The sequence below is a fragment of the Orcinus orca genome, chromosome 3, assembly GCF_937001465.1.
Source record: "Orcinus orca chromosome 3, mOrcOrc1.1, whole genome shotgun sequence".
NCBI lineage: Eukaryota > Metazoa > Chordata > Mammalia > Artiodactyla > Delphinidae > Orcinus > Orcinus orca.
This window is the reverse complement of record NC_064561.1, coordinates 121,634,664-121,653,197: the sequence shown is the minus strand read 5'-3', so window position 1 is coordinate 121,653,197 and position 18,534 is coordinate 121,634,664. Positions and strand designations below refer to the sequence as shown.

At 36.9% G+C, this 18,534-nt stretch overlaps 2 protein-coding genes across 9 annotated transcripts in view; both read left to right on the top strand.

Annotated features, from left to right (window-relative positions):
• ZFYVE16 (zinc finger FYVE-type containing 16) overlaps positions 1-6,716 on the top strand; it is a 57,016-nt gene extending 50,300 nt beyond the window's left edge. For all 7 annotated transcript variants that reach the window (XM_033409074.2, XM_033409078.2, XM_033409077.2 and 4 more), the window contains 2 exons: positions 567-734; positions 3,947-6,716. In XM_033409074.2, coding sequence (XP_033264965.2) covers positions 567-734; positions 3,947-4,108 — 330 coding nt within the window. In that variant the 3' untranslated portion in view covers positions 4,109-6,716. The remainder of the gene's footprint in view (positions 1-566; positions 735-3,946) is intronic.
• Positions 6,717-13,700: 6,984 nt separating this feature from the next.
• FAM151B (family with sequence similarity 151 member B) overlaps positions 13,701-18,534 on the top strand; it is a 31,408-nt gene continuing 26,574 nt past the window's right edge. For both annotated transcript variants that reach the window (XR_004477947.2, XM_004281657.4), the window contains exon 1: positions 13,701-13,866. Coding sequence is in view for 1 of the 2 variants with exons in the window: in XM_004281657.4 (XP_004281705.1) it covers positions 13,842-13,866 (25 nt within the window). In the remaining variant the exon portion in view is untranslated. The remainder of the gene's footprint in view (positions 13,867-18,534) is intronic.

Below are 18,534 nucleotides of genomic sequence, written 5' to 3'. Positions count from 1 at the left end.
ATAAGAGAATATGAAACTGTAGCCTCACAGCCCCTTAGTCTACCTCCATTCTCCCCCTCACTCTACCTCCTGGGTCAGACAATCAATGTTACTGATTTCTTAGGTATTCTTTGTGATTTTACACATTTAGAAGATAGAAACTATAGAGGGTATAGAAATTATAGAACATTATTTCTTTGTTTGATCTTAACTTCATTAAGATGTCCTTATGGGATGGTGATCTTATAGGGTGGGCTCATTAGTACCCTTCTTTAAACCGAGTTAACAAAGCTTTTGTTGCTACAAGTTAACTTTAGGCAAAAATAGCTAAGTCATTCCCATATTCCCTAATCTTTGGTTTTAAGTTTTTACTTATACTATAGATCAGGCTATATAGTGTGTGTATATATATATATATATATATATATACACACACACACTACTATATAATATTCCTAACTAGTGAATTTCATGGCACTAACATTGGAATTTTATTCATAAAGTTGAATTGAAGGTAGCAATTTTTGCATTTTTAAAGCTACTTCTAATCTTAATCATGACTTGTTTCCTAATTAAATACATTTCAGGTGTTCTACTTTCTAAAGGACCAGGATTTATCTATTTCAGCAACTCCTTATCAGTTTGCAAAAGAAATAGCCATGGCTTGTAGTGCTGCACTGTGCCCTCACCTGAAAACTCTAAAGAGTAATGGGATAAATAAAATTGGCCTCAGAGTTTCCACTGACACTGATATGGTGAGGCATGTTTTTGTGATGTCTTTTTGAAATGAATATATCTTATATTAAAATAATCCAAAGTTTTTCTTTAACCTTTTACTTTGAGATCACTGAAGAGAACTAAAGTTTGTTGAACGTTAATGTTCGGTACACACTTCCTGTACATTATCTCCTTTACTGTCCACAGCAGGGGCCAGCAAACTTTTTTTGGTCAGACAGTAAATAATTTAGGCATTGCGGTCTGTCAGATTTCTTTCACAACTACTTAACTGTGCCATTATAGTGTGAAAGCAGCTGTAGACAGTATGTTAACTAAACAGCTTAGCTGTGTTCCAGTGAAACTTTGTTTACAAAAACAGTTGGTGGGCCACATTGGCCCACAGGCCATAGTTTGCTGACCCCTGCTCTACAACATTCCTGCTTGATAAGTAGGGTTTTTAATTATGCTGACTAAATTCTATATTCATGTGACTTAAAATTACAAAAGTCTAAAAATGTTAAAAAAGGGAAATTTTCAGTTTTTTCCTCCCATGTAGGGAAAAACCTATTTCTTCCCTTCTATGTCTTTCCTGTGTGTCTCTTTCACTACTCACTGAAAACACTTCTGCTCACCAGATGTGTGGAGGCTTTCCCCCACCCCAGCAAGCAATTCTCAGACACAAGCAGGGTGTCTAAGAATTCAACTTAATTCTGACTTGATCTACCTGGAGATAGCATCAGATCCTACAGCTCTTACAAGACTGCCTCCTCCCCCACTTCATATACCAGTCAGTTATCACCTGTGCTTCTGACCAACCAGTTATGGATCAGAGCTTCCAATGACCCCCTCCTCCTTGGGTTCAATTAACTTGCTTGAGCGGCTCACAGAACTCAGGGGAACATTTGCTTATGTCTGTCAGTTCATTATAGGCTATACAGATGAACAGCCAGATGAAGAGATACATAGGGCAAGGTCTGGTAGAGCCTTGAGCAGGAGTTTCTGTCTCCACGGAGTTGGGTGCGTCACCCTCCCAGTGTGGATGTATTCACCAGCCTGAAAGCTCTCTCAGCCCACTTCTACTGAGATTTTATGGAGGTTTCCTCATGTAGGCATGATCAATTATTAACTCAGTTTTTAGCCCCTCCCCCGTCTCTGGAGAATGAGGGGTAGGGCTGGAAATTTAAAATTTCTAATCATGGGCTTGGTCTTTCTGGTGACCAGCCCCTATCTAGGAGCCCATCCAGAGTTGACTCAAAAGAACAAAAGATGCTCCTCCGTCTCTTATCACTTAGGAATTCACAACTTTTTTAGGAGCCCTGTGTCAGGGATGGGATCAAAGATAAATATTAGAATAAGAGATGTTACTGGTATTCTTATCACTTAGGAAATGACAAGGGTTTTAGGAGCTTTATGCCAGGAATTGGGGTCAGAGACCAATATATATTTTCTATTATCTCACAAATATATATATACCGGGACCACCTCATTAAACATGCTAGAGAGCAGCATTCACACAGTACTCTATTTAATTGGTGACCTCTGGAGATATTAACTCCAGGCTACAATGTAAATGGTTCCCAGTAGAGTTGCATCAGGTAATAGCCCTGGAAAGATCGCCTTCCTACCCTTGACTCCTAACCCTTCAGTCCACTTCCATACTCCCCCTCATCCTCCCTTCTTGGTCAGGCAGTCAAATGTTATCCATTTCTATGTATTCTTTGTAATTTTTTGCATGTATGAGCAATTAAGTTTGTACGTCCTTTTTGTTCTCTTCTCACTTTTTTTTTAATAGTGCTTCTTTAACTTAATATATCTTAGAGATATTTCATTTAACTACATATTCTTTTTAAAGTTGCACAGTAGTAGTTGATTATATAAATGTACCATAATTTATTTAGTGCTTATGCATGTTTGGTATGTCCTGGTTGATATTTAAGGTATCCACAATATTTTGCTTTTGCATAAGTGTGAGTATATAAGAAATATTCCTAGAAGTAGAATTGCCGGGTCCAAGTATGTACTCAATAGATATTACCATATTGTCTCAAATAGAGGTTATGACAATTTATATTTCTACCACAATTTATGAGAGTGTTCTTTCTCTCACATCCTTATCAAAGCAGTATATAATCAAACTTTTGAACTTTGCCAATTTGATAGGTGAAAAGTGGTACTCCACTAGTATTTTTTAAAAATATTTATTTATTAAAAAAAAATTTATTTATTTGGTTGTGCCAGGTCTTAGTTGCAGCCCATGAGCTCCTTAATTGCGGCAGGCACGCTCCTTAGTTGTGGCACGTGGGCGCCTTAGTTGTGGCATGTGAACTCAGTTGCGGCATGTGGGATCTAGTTCCCTGACCAGGGATCAAACCTGGGCCCCCTGCCTTGGGAGCATGGAGTGTTAACCACTGCACCACCAGGGAAGTTCCAATCCAGTAGTATTTTAATGTGCCTTTTTAACTGTTTCTCACATCCAATATAATAGATTTCAGTCCAGGTTGTTCATTAGAATGGTCAATCTTTTTTTTTTTTTTTTTTTGGCGGCGCCACGCTGCATGTGGGATCTTAGTTCCCCGACCAGGGATCGAACTCACGCCCCCTGCAATGGAAGCGTGGAGTCTTAACCTTTGGACCACCGGGGAAGTCCCAGAATGGTTAATCTTAACATGAACAATTTCATATGTTGAAGGTTTGCTCTTCTTCAGGCAGGATGTGTTACAGTTCTTATTGGAAAAAAGAACTTACATTTTTATCTCACTATTAAAATTTCCTTTTTCAAGGAAGCACCTGATAATTATTTGACTAAGCATTGTTAATTATTTTAGTCATATGTATTAAAATGTAATTTTCACCAGCAAAATTAAATTCAAATATTATTTTATGATAAATTCAAAATATTTTTAAGTAGATCTTTTTTTAAATACCATGGGGTCTTTATTTAAATCATGTTGACAATTATTCAAAACCTTGGTCCGCCAATGTGTTTACATGTTCATTGAGAAGAAACCTGAAGTATGAAGTAGTGGCAATTTTATTTTCATAGTATCTGTGGAAGGGACAATTATAATTTATGTAGTAGATAGAAGAAATAAAGGAAAATGTAAAACATTATTTTATGAACAAAATATCAAGTATTTTCTTAACATGCTTAAATTGAATGATATTCTTAAATAGTTTTATATTCATCTGCTGAACAAAACAAGATTGCTCACTTTCTAGGGTTGACTCATCAAGATTTTTTTTTTTCCAGGTTGAATTTCAGGCAGGATCCGAAGGCCAACTTCTTCCTCAGCATTATCTAAATGATCTTGATAGTGCTCTAATCCCTGTGATCCACGGTGGGACCTCCAACTCTACTAGTTTACCATTAGAAATAGAATTAGTATTTTTTATTATTGAAAATCTTTTTTAGTGAAAGGACGTGAGTTGTATTATATATTGCAAACTGATTTGTTAAAACTAACTCCAGCACTAAAGCTGAAATGCCACAGACACTAAAAGTAAATATGTTTGATGTTTGAAACATGTAAGCTTTGCTTTTTAGGCAGGAATGATCTTTTAAAAATCATTAGCACAATATTTAAATCTCCAAAAATTTAAGAGATCCACAGTTTTTGAAGCTTTACACTTTACAAGTACTGAAAAAGACAAGGATTTCTTCTGTCTTTAAAAAATTTGTAGCATTTAACTGTGTTATTTAAATGCTAAGCCAAAGTACCTGCACTTAGGTATACCTCTTTATGCCAAGAATGATTTTAATGAAGGCTCTTTTCAGATGTAAGCTTATGAAGGAACTACCTTTTTTGTTTATATGCCAGTTAAATTACTGGTTTCTAAAGTCTGTTAAAAATGTATTTCAACGCCACAGACCAGTTTCCAGATCTTAGACTTATATGGTAATTCTTTGAATAAGGCAGATAACTTATTTGTATAATTGGAGTGGAGACCTACCTCCATGATTAGATAAACTGATTGTTTGCATTAAAATCAGAATTTTGCCTTTTTTCTTTTCAAATTATTATTTTATATATACATATATGGTTTTCTCTTTATTAAATGGGTATTCTTAAAGTAACTGTGGGTGCTTCAGGATTTTGTGCTTCTATAATTAAGTATATTGTTTTTATAGCAAGAACATGTGATTTGGTATGTGTTTTATAAATCTTTAATAATTTATAAATAGGTAATATTTTTGTATTGCAGTGCATTATTTTTCCTCCTTTCCTTCCAAAGTATACCACTGTATATACCACTTCTAAGAGTGATTGACGACAGGCCAGATGACCCTTGAAGTAGTCATTATGTAGCAATAAATGAAGCCTGAAACAGGTGTTTTTTTAACTTCTCCTTTAAACCTTGAAAGTTTCTTGGCAAGTCTACGTATTTTCATTGACACCAATGTATTAAGTATAAATTTTAATGAACTACTTACTTTTGCATATTTTAAATTCTTTATATGGTAGTTATTTTTTATAACAGGATATTAACATAAGTTAAATTCTATGTATTTGAAACTGTTACAGAACTTTCTTCTTTACTTCAAATAGAAAAAAATTTTTAAAGTACGTTGTGTTAAAAAAGTAATGGTCATATTTTAGTTAATCCTGTCATTTAAGTTATTTAAAATAATAATCATTATTTTAATGCTTTTTTTATTCTAATGTGGAATATATATGTTTTTGTATCAAAAACACTCCTGTGTCTCAAGAAAAAGAAACTACACTAAATAGCCCTGTTTTAAGAAAGTATTTATGAAGCATCTCAACCTGAAGATGAAGTCAGGGTTATAACTCAGGTTCTTAGGTCTCAGTCTAGGAAAAAACTGAGAATTTGAATCAGTTTGGTCATATGATTCCTACTGAATCACATCTGTAGTACTAGCCAAAGACACAGCATGGAGGAAAATATCAGTCTTTTGGAAGTAACTACTTCATAAACAATGTAAAATGTTGCAGACATTAAATAAAATTAAGCAACATGATGTAATAACTTGTGAAATTTGTTGACATCATAAGCAATTGCATATCTAACTCAATTTGTTTTCTTTATATTTTTGTTTATTTTGCAGTATAAGTTAAGGGCACAATCTATGAATACTGAAGTTACTTTAAAATAACCAGAAGGTAGAGGACTTTTCCCATGATGGGATAGCTTTGGATTTGTTTCCCTAAAGTCTCTACATTTAATGAAAATTGGAGTTACTGTGCCTTTGGAGGCACATTCTAAAGTATTCTTTGTAGATGTACAATATGTTTCTGAATGCATTTGGTCATGTTCTTCCCATTGATAATTTAAAATTTTAATTTTTTTAAAGGTGAAGAAATAGAATGGTTCTTTGTACTCAGTCTGCAATGATCTATTTTTGGTCTATGCCTTTTAAGAATACTGTCTTTCCAGAATTTTGAAATATTAAGTAAGATTTAGCCCATTTGCTTTTGCAGCAATCCAGCAGACTTAGTATATGCATATATGCTTGCTATATGCAGAGCACTTTAGTAGGCTTCATTGATTGAAAGATGAATAAAATAGTTCTTTCCCTCTTGGAGATGAATGTGTGAAGCAGATAATTAACAAAGTAAAAGTAATTGCTAAAATAGAGGTATGACTTCTGAGTAGCTGGTTGGAAAACAATTCAGGAGGATAGCCATACTAATAATGAGAAGGTGTGGGCGTTAAACTTGTCTAGGCAAGAGCTGAAAATCTGAAGAGTCAGTAATATGTCAAAACATTCAACTTTCCCTTTTAAGGCAATTTACTTTAAAGAGTCTTCTGTGTTGTGTGAATATCTTACCTTATTTAATCATAAAAGTCATAATCATAAAAAATCATAATTTAATCATAAAAGTAGTAGCCTGACTATGGTGTCTTAATTGCCTAAGTTTATAACAGCCTAGATTTAAATATTGTTTTATAAGTAAAGAATACAACTCTTCTTTTTTTAATAGTAATATAACTTTGATAACTTGACTCACATTTTAAAGAGAAAATATCTTGAAATAAACCAGAAACCTCTAAACAGTCCTAGGTTTTAATTTTTTTCTTTGTGATTTAAAAAAATGCTTCATAGGTGTAATATATAAACATTCAAAAATCAGAAAGAAATGTTAAAAACTTAATATAAGTCTTACTGCCCACCTTGTATGCATCTACCTTGTTCTTCTCACTCTCCAATCTCAATAAGAAGTGATTTTTATTATTGTGTATCTTTCCAAGGTTTAGGTGCAGTAGCAGCAAATATATTTTTATTATCTCCCCTCATTTTTTATACAAAATATAGTGTGCTGTTTACACTGAAGAACACAGTGTCATCTCCTCAATTACTTTGATTTATGTGGCTTCTATTTAGAATCTTAAAGCTTTCACTGCTTCTCCAACCACTGTGTAATTGATAAAAAGCAATCTTAATGGCAGAAAAGCAAGAAGAAAATCCATTACTGGAATTATGACCATATGTTTCCATAGGAGGACTGTTTTTCTCATAACAATTTTTTTATGAAAATACTTGGAATGTTATTTTTTATTTGAGCTATATTTAAAACCTTTATTTTTTTTCCTACCCAACACTAAGCCTCACCATCTAAATTTATCTTTTACCACTTAATTGACATTGGTGTTCTTTTTGTTTTGTTTTACATCAGATTTTTAGTAGTTTTAAATCTTCTCTTTATATTCTGTGTTTTAGATTTAGCTTGGAATGATACACAATTTAATATTTAACACCTTTTGGGAAACATTTTCTGAATTTGCATTGATAAAAATTACAGCTATATTTTCATGCTTTTTACAAATGAAGAAATAGTTCTAATTCAAGAGCTTTATTATGAACCTCCGAATATAGTAAAGTTTTTTTTTTTTCTTTCTTTTTTTGTTCTTTTGGTAAAAAAGGTGCCAAAAGGTGCTCGCCAGCTTCCAAGATAGCCCACAATGATCCCTGCCTCTTGGTTATTCACACCCTTGTGTAGTCACCTCCCACACTGTACCACTGTTGGTCTTTGTGACCAACAGAATATGGAAGAAGGGATGGGATGTCATTTCCAATATTATGTTATAAAAGGTTCTATGGTTGCCATCTTTGGTGTATTTCTCCCCACTCACTCTCTTCATTTCATCCCTGTCTCCCCACCTCTCCCTCCCTGTCTGCCTGTCTCCTTCTCTTTCTATTGAGTCACTCATTCTTGGGGAAGCCAGCTGCCAGGCAAGTGGATGGGGATCCTCCAACCCAGTCAAGCCTTCAGACTGCAGCCCCAGCCACAGTTTGACTGTAGCCTCATGAGAATCACCCAACTAAGCCTTTCTCAGATTTCTGAATCTCAGATATAAATGTCTGTTGTTTTAAGCTGCTAAATTTTCTGGTGGTTTATTACATGAAGCAACTAATATTAGCTAACTAAAACAAGATACCTATATCTTAGAGCAGCTATAAGTACAAATTTCTAAAAAAATAATAAAAAGATTAATTGCTCTGAAAAAATTAAGCATAGTTCTTATCAACATTTATGGATTCCATTCCACAAGTAGTATGTGCTAAGTACAGAGAATACCAAGAGAAAGAGTAGGGTTTGGTCATGTAGGAACAAAGATGCAATTGCGGGAAACTTCCTGTTTCTGGAAATTGCATGTTAGGATATTTAGAGCTATGCCATTGATAAAAACAACCAAAGCTGATTAAAATACAAAAAGGCATCTTAAAACATCAAAGAGATTTTTAAGACAGTATGGAACACCCAGTCCAAAAGTAAAGAGAAAAAGAGAAGTGAGCATGGGGCCCTAATATGACAGCCTAATGGGGTAAGGGGGACAGATATCAAAGTTCAAGGCCCACACAAGATGGTGAATCTAACAGGAATTGTGAATCTAACAGAAGAACTTCCCCACAGTAGGCTGAGACTCCCTCAAAGGGTTTCGGCCTTTAGATGAGGATGAATCAGAAATATAAATTATGTAAAATTGTAGCCAAGTTTAGAATTGCCTACATCACCCAAAGACTCTTAAGCATTTGACTTGCTTTAAGGTGGTCCCCCCCCAACACACAAACCAAAACAAACCAAAAAAACAGGCACATAAGGAAACTAGATTCCAGAGGCAAGAATTAGTAGAAACAGTTAAATTCATATAGTCTTAGGTATTACATTTATGCTTTCTGTGTTTAAAGAAATAAAGTCAAGTGTCAAATACCTGTAGAGAATTGGAAACTAAAAAGTGATGGAACTAATTTTGGAAGTAACTAAATACAAATGTTGCAAGAATATATAAAAACTGAACTTTAAAACTCAGTAAATAGATTTAAAGGCAGAACAGAATATAACCAATTGGAAGGATTTATAAACTAGAATATAGATCAGGAGAAATTATCCAGAATGCAGCATGGAGAAATAAAAAGATGGAAAGATGGAAAAATCAGGAAACATATAGAGGATACAGTGAGAATTCCCAACATCTGCTTAATTAGCTGCAGAAGGAGAGGGGAGGATAGAACAGAACAAATACTTTTAGATATAATGTAGACTTTTAAAAATTGATGAAATACATGACTCTACAGATTCAAGAAGTTAAACAAATTCCAAACAGAATAAATAAAAAGGGATCTACACACAGGCACTTTAAAATAGGAACTGCCAGCTGGCACAGAGTCCAAGGAACAGTCTGCTCTCTCTAGTCAGAGGACAGAGAAGGGGGTTGGGGGACTATGAGACAGAATCCTTTTGAATTTACTTACCTTATTCCAGGAGAGCTGCAGAAAAACAGCAGCACCCCTCCCTCCCTACCATATGTAAATCCTATGGGGCAATGTGGACTTTCCCTGCCCTACCTAATCTAGAGACAGCAAAAAGGCAGCACCCCCCTGTCTACCCACTGTGCAATGGTGGCAGTCAGTGCAGGGCAGAACACTAGCAATGTTGTGGGGAAGCTAAAGCTCTGCCTTCTAGCCAGAACACCAAGAAGGGGTGATCTTAGAACCAGAGAGTGTGGGGAAGATCATTGATAGGAGGGAATTGAAGAAAGGAAACCTCTAAATTTGTATATAAAATCCTGAGATCACCTCCACACTGTGCATGTGTGAAATTGACCAGAAGCAGCCAAAGGTTTTGAAAACTGATCTACAGTATAGCTCACTATCCAGGTTTCAGACTAGCCACTGGGTGGTGCACAATTTGGGCAGATTAGAATGGTAGTGCAAAGTCACTGAGAACTAAATTTTTGGAACAATAGCCCACAGAAAGCAGGCCAGGACGTGTGGTGTGAACTAACTGGATTGACTGCCACCTAAAACAAGACAAAACAAAAACACTCTTCTGAAGATTTAAACAGGACTGAGAATTTCATAATATTCAAAATATCCAGGAAATAATCAAAAATTATTCAAGATGCAAAACACTAGGGAAATCTTAAGTAACTCTCAAGGGAAAAGACAATGAACAAAAACCAATTCTGAGGTAACCCAAATGTTGGAATTATCAGAAGAAGACAAAAAGAATTAATTTAATCAGGTTCTACAAAGCAAAGCTAAACATTATTGAAATGAATGGAAAGATAGAAGTCTTCACCAAAGAAATCAAAGCTATAAAAAGAACCAAATGGAAATTTTAGAACTGAAGAATACAGTAAAAAAAAATTACTGGAGATGATGGATGGAAGAGTCAGTGAATTTGAAGATACATGAGTAGAAACTATCCAGTCTGAATAACAATGAGAAAAAAAAGTGGAAAAAAATGAAGAGCTTTGAGGACATATAGGACAATATCAAAAAGTCTAATATTTGTGTCATAGAAGCTAGCTGAAAACTTCCAAAATCCCATGAGTCTGGGTTTTCATGATTCACTCAATCCTGTAAGTAAACACAGCTAATTGGATGAGTGGCAATAATGCCTGACAGATTTGTTAACTTAAAAAAGAAAATATTTAAGCAGCTAAAGGAACCAAGATATAAAGTAATTAAATTCTCAATTCTCAAAAACCCTTTAACTTCAAGCCTGAGGGCCATTTAAAATTCATTGAATTAAATTAGTTTTTTGTTTGCTTTTTTTGTTCTTTTTGTTTTTTTGTTTTGCGGTACGCGGGCCTCTCACTGCTGTGGCCTCTCTCGTTACGGGGCACAGGCTCCGGACGCGCAGGCCCAGCGGCCACGGCTCACGGGCCCAGCCGCTCCGCGGCATGTGGGATCTTCCCGTACCGGGGCACGAACCCGTATCCCCTGCATCGGCAGGCGGCCTCTCAACCACAGCGCCACCAGAGAAGGCCTTTTGTTTGTTTTTAATCACAATTTAGGGAGTTAGTAGGATCCCGTTTTAGCATTAAATTATGTGGAAGTAGGAATCCAGTGCAGAGACTCCCAATTTGGCAGAAGACATTTAAACATCTTTTGTCTGCTGAACTGCAGAATAAATCCAGGACAGGAATCAAAGTAAGTGGAAGCTATCAATGTAGGCATATTTAAAAAGAAATTTGAGGCAACCAGAGAGTAAAAACTGACTGCTTTATAGTTACGGGAATTTGCAACTCGGCTAGCAGAAAACTTGTCAATAACAAAACAGAAGCCAGAAAACTATAAAATATATGCATTTAATATATATATTTAAGTGCTAAGTGGAAAGTAAATTCTAAGGCTAGCTACACTCTTATTCAAGAGTGAATTGTATGTACTGAATCAAAGGTCACCCACAGATGACCTCATCTTATTCCACTCCTCTAATACACATAATCTCACCACCTCTACCCAGATTGGGTTAATCAGAGCTAATATTATACCATTAATTCCTCTTTAAATATGTCATCAAAAGCAGCTCCAAACTATCAGGTCAATGCCCATTTTTCACATTCTGATCTTCATAAGGCTCTGTACATCTTTCTTCAGTGTACCATATACCCTTAACACATGAAACCCTTCCTTTGTGCAAAAAGATTAAAAGTAATTAGACACATATTTGCTATAAAATTTTCCAAACACTCAAAAGTAGAGAAAATGGTATGATGAAACTCTACATACCCAACCTATAACACTCCTCAGATTCAACAATTACCAAGATTTTCCACTTTTGCTTCATCTATCTCTTGATTTCTTTGCTGGAGTATTTTCAAGCAAATCTTAGACATCATTATCTCATGCCACATATTCCACTATGTAGTTCTAAAAAATGGACAGTGAAGAGTAATTTTAATTGAGCCAGTTACTGTAAAATCTATGAAAATATTGACCTAATACGGTTATCAATAGGCCATAGAAACTTTTGTACTGCAACTGATACGATCTAGAACGTGAAAAGACAACCTGCAAAATGGAAGAAAATATTTGTAAATCATATATCTGTTAAGGGACTTGTAGTCAGACTTTATAAAGAATTTTTACAATTCAACAAAACCTCCACAAATAACCTACTTTTAAAAATGTGCAAATAATTTGAATAGACACTTCTCCAAAGAAAATATATAAAAAGCCAATAAGCACTTGAAAATATGTTCAACATTATTAGTCACTAGCGATATACAAATAACGACCACAATGAGATGTTGCTTCATATCCATTTGGATGGCTATAATTAAACAAATAAACAGATAATAACAAGTATTGGTGAGGATGTGGAGAAATTGGAACCCTCATACATTGCTGGTGGGAATGTAAAATGTTGTATGTAGCTGCTTTGCAAAACTGTTTGACACTTCCTCAAAAAGTTAAACATAGAGTTACCATATGAACCAGCAATTCCACTCTTACGTATATACCCAAGAGAAATACATCTGCATAATTCCACACAGAATTTGTACAAGAATGTTTATAGCAGCCAAAATTCATTAGTTGCCAAAAATGGAAACAATGCAACAGTCCATCCATTGATGAATAGACAAATAAATGTGGTATATGCAAATAATGGAAATTTGGCCACAAAAAAATTTAATAAAGTACTGATACATGCTACAACATGAACCTCGCAAACATTATGCTAAGTGAAAGAAGCCAGTCACAAAACACTGTATACTCTATGATCCCATTTAAATGAAATGTGCAGAATGGGCAAATCCATAGAGACAGAAAGTGGATTAGTGGTTCCTTAAGGTTGGGGAGAAAGGGGAGTGACTGCTTTGGATGATGAAAATGTTCTAAAATTGATGGTGTGCTGGTTGCACAATTCTGTGACTACACTGAATTGTACCCTTTAAATGTATAACATTTTGTATCATTAGGAAATGCAGATCAAATTCAAGCCAATCAATTGTATATCTCAAGAAAGATTTTTTTTAAGGTCAATGAAGTCATTAAAATTTAGTGCTTTCTGAAACTCAAGAAATCATTTCGATTGAGCTTGAGAAAATCCAGAGAATACGGAAGCCTTATTGAAGACATATTGAAATAATTACAACTCGTCTGGAAAGACTTACGTATATTAAAATATGAAGAGCTGGGCGAGAAGGGCTGCCATTTGTGCTGTGTGTGAGGTGATGTATTGTTATCCTAATTTTACAACTGACGGATTGAGTGGTAGAGTTACAGAACCAGAATATGGCAGTGCTGCATTGCTAATTCACGTCAGTCTGACTCCACTGGCGCTTTTTCCAGTCCCAGCTTGGCTGTGGAAAGGAGTTAAGGAGGGCAAAGAAGGCAGTGGGTGGGAGAATCCAGCTGCTAGGAGTGTTTCTGAGTGAAAACCGGTAGAGAAGTCAAGAGGGGAACAGAAAACTTCCAACTTATCACTTCAGTCTCCTTATGCAGAAACGCTCATTTTTATGGAGATAGGATTTCATGTCATTTTTTAGGATGCTACTAAAATTAAAAAGAGAAAATATATCCAATTTGGAAATTCGTACCCCACAGCAGCAACTTGGCGTCTCAACCCAGCTTCTGTTTTCCCTGACGCCGCGTTCTTCATTACTACCCATTTCCTGACTACCTTTCAAAGGAGCGACGCGCGCGACACTAGGACGCGAAAACCATCCGGGAAGACGGCGCGCTGGCGAAACTCGAGCCGCCGCCTCTGCGCGTGCGCACCGCTCCTCGGCCCCTTCCGCCTCCGCCTCGGAAGCTCCTCCTAGGCGGCCGTCGGAGGCCACGGCAAGGTCTATTCTCTGTAGAGTCGGGTTTTCTCGCCATCTGTTACGGGTCTTCGGCGGCACCCACCGCTCAGCGCCTGCGCAGACTGAGGACCACGGTCACCATGACAGCGACCGCGGGGGCCCCTGGTAAGCGGTGCTCCCCAGGCTTCGGGTCTGGGACTGTGCTCCACACAGTAGGCTTGCAGTGGACGTTTTCTCCGGCCCGCTGCCGGTAGTTGGGGGCCCTTTGAGAGACTCCTCTGGCGGCACTCCTTCCTTTTCTGGATCTCGTGATCCGCGTTCTCTACGTTCTCCCAGAATCGAGCGGCCTAGAGCCTTGGTTCCCGGCGTGGGCGGTAAAGAAAAGCTTTTGGTGTGGCAAAGAATGGCAAGAATATTCTGACATTTTGTAAAGGAGTTTTTTTTGTTTGTTTGTTTGTTTTAAGAGCAGTTTTAGGTTCCTGGGAATATTGAGCGGAAGACACGTGATTCTCCATATACCCATACCTGACATACGCATAACTTCCCCATATCAGCCTTCCCCACCAGAGTGGTACTTTTGTTACAATTGTGAGCCTACACTGATGCATCGTAATTACCCAAAGTCCATACTTTACATTAGGGTTCACTCTTGGTGGTGTACGGTCTGTGGGTTTAGACAAATGTATAATGAATGACACGTTCCATGGTAGGGTATCATACAAAACAGTCGCCATCCTAAAAATCCTTTGTGCTCCACCGACGTATCCTCCTCCCCCCAACCCCTGACAAACCACTGATCTTTTTACTGTCTCCATAGTTTTGTCTTTTGCAGAATGTCATGTTGTTGGAATTAAACAGTATGTAGCCTTTTCATATTGGCTCTTTTTCACTTAGTAATATGCGTTTAAGCTTTCCTCGTGTCTTTTCGTGGCTTGAGAGCTCATTCCGTTTTAGAGAGCAATAATATTCTGTTGTCTTGGTGTACCACGGTTTATCCATTCACCTACTGAAGGATATCTTGGTTGCTTACAAGTTTCAACAATTACAAATAAAGCTGCTATAAACATAAGTGTGCAGGTTTTTGTATGGACATAAGTTTTCAACTCCTTTGAGTAAATATCAAGGTGTATGATTGCCGGATTGTATAGTAGGAGTATGTTTAATTTTGTAAGGAACTGGGACACGGCTTCGTGCCCCGGTCCGGGAGGATCCCACGTGCCGCGGAGCGGCTGGGCCCGTGAGCCATGGTCGCTGAGCCTGCGCGTCCGGAGCCTGTGCTCCGCAACGGGAGAGGCCACAACAGTGAGAGGCCTGCGTACCGCAAAAAAAAAAAAAAAAGTGGCTGTACCATTTTGCATTCCCACCCACAATGAATGAGAATTCCTGTTACTCCACATCCTCACCAGCATTTGATATATCAGTGTTCTGGATTTTGGCCATTTTAATAGGTGTGTAGTTATACCCTGTTGTTTTAATGTGTGTTTTTCTGATGACATGGATGTGGAGCACCTTTTCATATACTTGCCATCCGTCTATCTTCTTTGGTAAGGTGTCTGTTAAGGTCTTTGGTCCTTTTTTTAATGGGGTTGTTTTCTTATTGTTGAGTTTTAAGAGTTCTTTATATATTTAGGATAATAGTCCTTTATCATATGTGTCTTTTGCAAATATTTTCTCCCAGTCTGTGGCTTGTCTTTTCATTCGCTTGATGTTACCTTTTGCAGAGCAGAAGTTTTTCATTTTAATGAAGTCCAGCTTATCCATTATTTCTTTCATGGATGGTGCCTTTGGTGTGTATCTAAAAGGTCGTTGCTGTGACGTGACCGTAGATACAAAAATCTACGAAGGTCATGTAGATTTTCTCCTATATTATCTTCTAGGAGTTTTATCGTTTTGTATTTTACACTTAGGTCTATGATCCATATTGAGTTATTTTTTGTGAAAGTATGACGTCTGTGTCTAGATTCCTTTTCTGCATGTGAACGTCCAGTTGTTCCAGCACCATTTGTTGAAAAAGCTGTCTTTGTTCCACAGTATTGCCTTTGTTCCTTCATCAAAGATCAGTTAACTCTATTTATGTGGATCTATTTTGGGACTCTCTGTTCTGTTCCATTGATCTATTTGTCTATTCTTTTCACCAAAACCACACTATCTTAATTACTGTAGCTTTATAATAAGTTTTGATGTTGGATAGAGTCATCACTTCATTCTTCTTCAATATTATGTTGACTATTCTGGGTTTTTTGCCCTCCACATACACTTTACAATCAGTTAGTCGATATCCACAAAATAACTTGGTGGGATTTTGATTGGGATTGCTTGAATCTATAGATCAAGTTGGGAAGAACTAACATCTTGACAATATTGAGTCTTCCTGTCCATGAACATGGACTATCCTCCATTTATTTAGTTCTTTGATTTCATTCATCAGAGTAGTTGTCCTCATGTTGATCTTGTACATATTTTGTTAGGTTTATACCTAAGTATTTTGGTTTTGTGGGTTTAATGTAAATGGTATTGTGTTTTCATTTCAAATTTCATGTTCATTGCTGGTAAATAGGAAAGCAATTGACTCTTGTGTATTAAACTTGAATCCTTCAACCTTGCTATAATCACTTGTTAATTCCAGGAGTTTTTGTGTTGATTCTTTTGGATTATCTGCATAGACAACCATATCTTTGTGAACAAAGCAGTTCATTTCTTCTTCCCAGTATGTACACCTTTTATTTCTTTTTGTTGTCTTAGTGCATTAGCTGGTACTTCCAGTATAATGTTGAAAAGGAGTGGCGAGGAGGGAGGAGTATTACTTTTTGAGATCTTGGTTGAAATGAAAGGAATGTGACATTTACCTGACCCATAATTTCAGCAGATGAAATGAGGAATAGTTTGAGCAGTCCTATTCCTCTTTGGCAATTGGGTGAGGATGAGGATAGGAGATGTAGACAAAGTGATGTGGCCAAGCATTATTCCAGCTTTTTTTTATGCAGCCTTTAGAAGCTGGTAATTAGTGTGTCTCTGTTGTTTGACCCCAGAGTTAGAGGTGTTTTTTTCTTTCACTTTTTTAAAATTGAAGTATAGTTGATTACAGTGTTGTGCCAATCTTTGCTGCATGGCAAAGTGACTCATTCATACACATATATACATTTTTTTTATATTCTTTTCCATTATGGTTTATCCCAGGAGATTGCATATAGTTCCCTGTGCTGTGCAGTAGGACCTTGTTGTTTATCCATTCTAAATGTAATAGTTTGCATCTATCAACCCCAAACTCCCAGTCCATCCCTCTCCCTCCCCGCTTCCCCCTTGGCAACCACAAGTCTGATCTTTATGTCTGAGTCTGTTTCTGTTTTGTAGATAGGTTCATTTGTGCCATATTTTAGATTCCATGTATAAATGATGTCATATGGTATTTGTCTTTCTTTTTCTGACTTACTTCATTTAGTGTGGTAATCTCTAGTTGCATCCATGTTGCTGCAAATGGCATTATTTCATTCTTTTTTTAAAAAATAAATTTATTTATTTTTAATTTTATTTTATTTTTGGCTGCGTTGGTCTTTGCTGCTGCACACAGGCTTTCTCTAGTTGCGACCAGCAGGGGCCACTCTTTGTTGCAGTGCACGGGCTTCTCAGTGCAGCGGGTTCTCCTGCTGTGGAGTATGGGCTCCAGGCGCATGGGCTTCAGTAGTTGTGGTACAAAGGCCCAGTAGTTGTGGCTCACAGGCTCTAGAGCACAGGCTCAGTAGTTGTGGCACATGGGCTTAGTTGCTCCACGGCATGTGGGATCTTCCTGGACCAGGGCTCGAACCCATGTCCCGTGCATTGGCAGGCAGATTCTTAACCACTGTGCCACCAGGGAAGCCCTATTTCATTCTTTTTTTATGGCTGAGTAGTATTCCATTGTATACATGTACCACATCTTTATCCATTCATCTGTCAATGGACATTTAGGTTGTTTCCATGTCTTGGCTATTGTGAATAGTGCTGCTATGAACATAGGTGTGCATGTATCTTTTTGAGTTATAGTTTTGTCTGGGTATATGCCCAGGAGTGGGATTGCTGGATCATGTAGTAATTCTGTTCTTAGTTTTCTGAGGAACCTCCATACTGCTGCACCAACTTATATTCCCACCAACAGTGTAAGAGGGTTCCCTTTTCTCTATACCCTCTCCAGCACTTGTTATCTGTAGACTTTTAATGATGGCCATTCTGACTGGTGTGAGGTGGTACCTCATTGTAGTTTTGATTTGCATTTCTCTAATAATTAGTAACGTTGAGCATCTTTTCATGTAAGTACTGGCAATCTGTATGTCTTCTTTGGAGAAATGTCTATTAACGTCTTCTGCCCATTTTTTGATTGGGTTGTTCATTTTTTTGTTGTTGAGTTGTATGAGCTTTTTGTATATTTTGGATATTAAGCCCTTGTCAGTCGCACCATTTGCAAATATTTTCTCCCATTCCGTGGGTTGTCTTTTCACTTTTTTGTTATGGTTTCCTTTGCTGTGCAAAACAGTTAGAGGGGTTTTAAGCCAGGCAGTTCTACTCCAGAAGGTTACAGTATCTTTTACATAAACATAAGTAGTCACATCAGATAGTTTTGGTAATACATTCTTTTTTCAGTTTAAATTTTTTCCTGATTGTAAACATAATACGTGCTCATTATAGAACATTTATACAGTAAAGTATATTGAAATAGGAAAACAATACATAGTGCCCATATTCAGAGGTACCATTAGTTAACTTTTTGGTATATTTTCTGACAATCCTGACTTTTAAGAAAATATAGGGAATTCCCTGGTGGTCCAGTGATTAGGACTCTGCACTTCCCCTGCAGGAAGC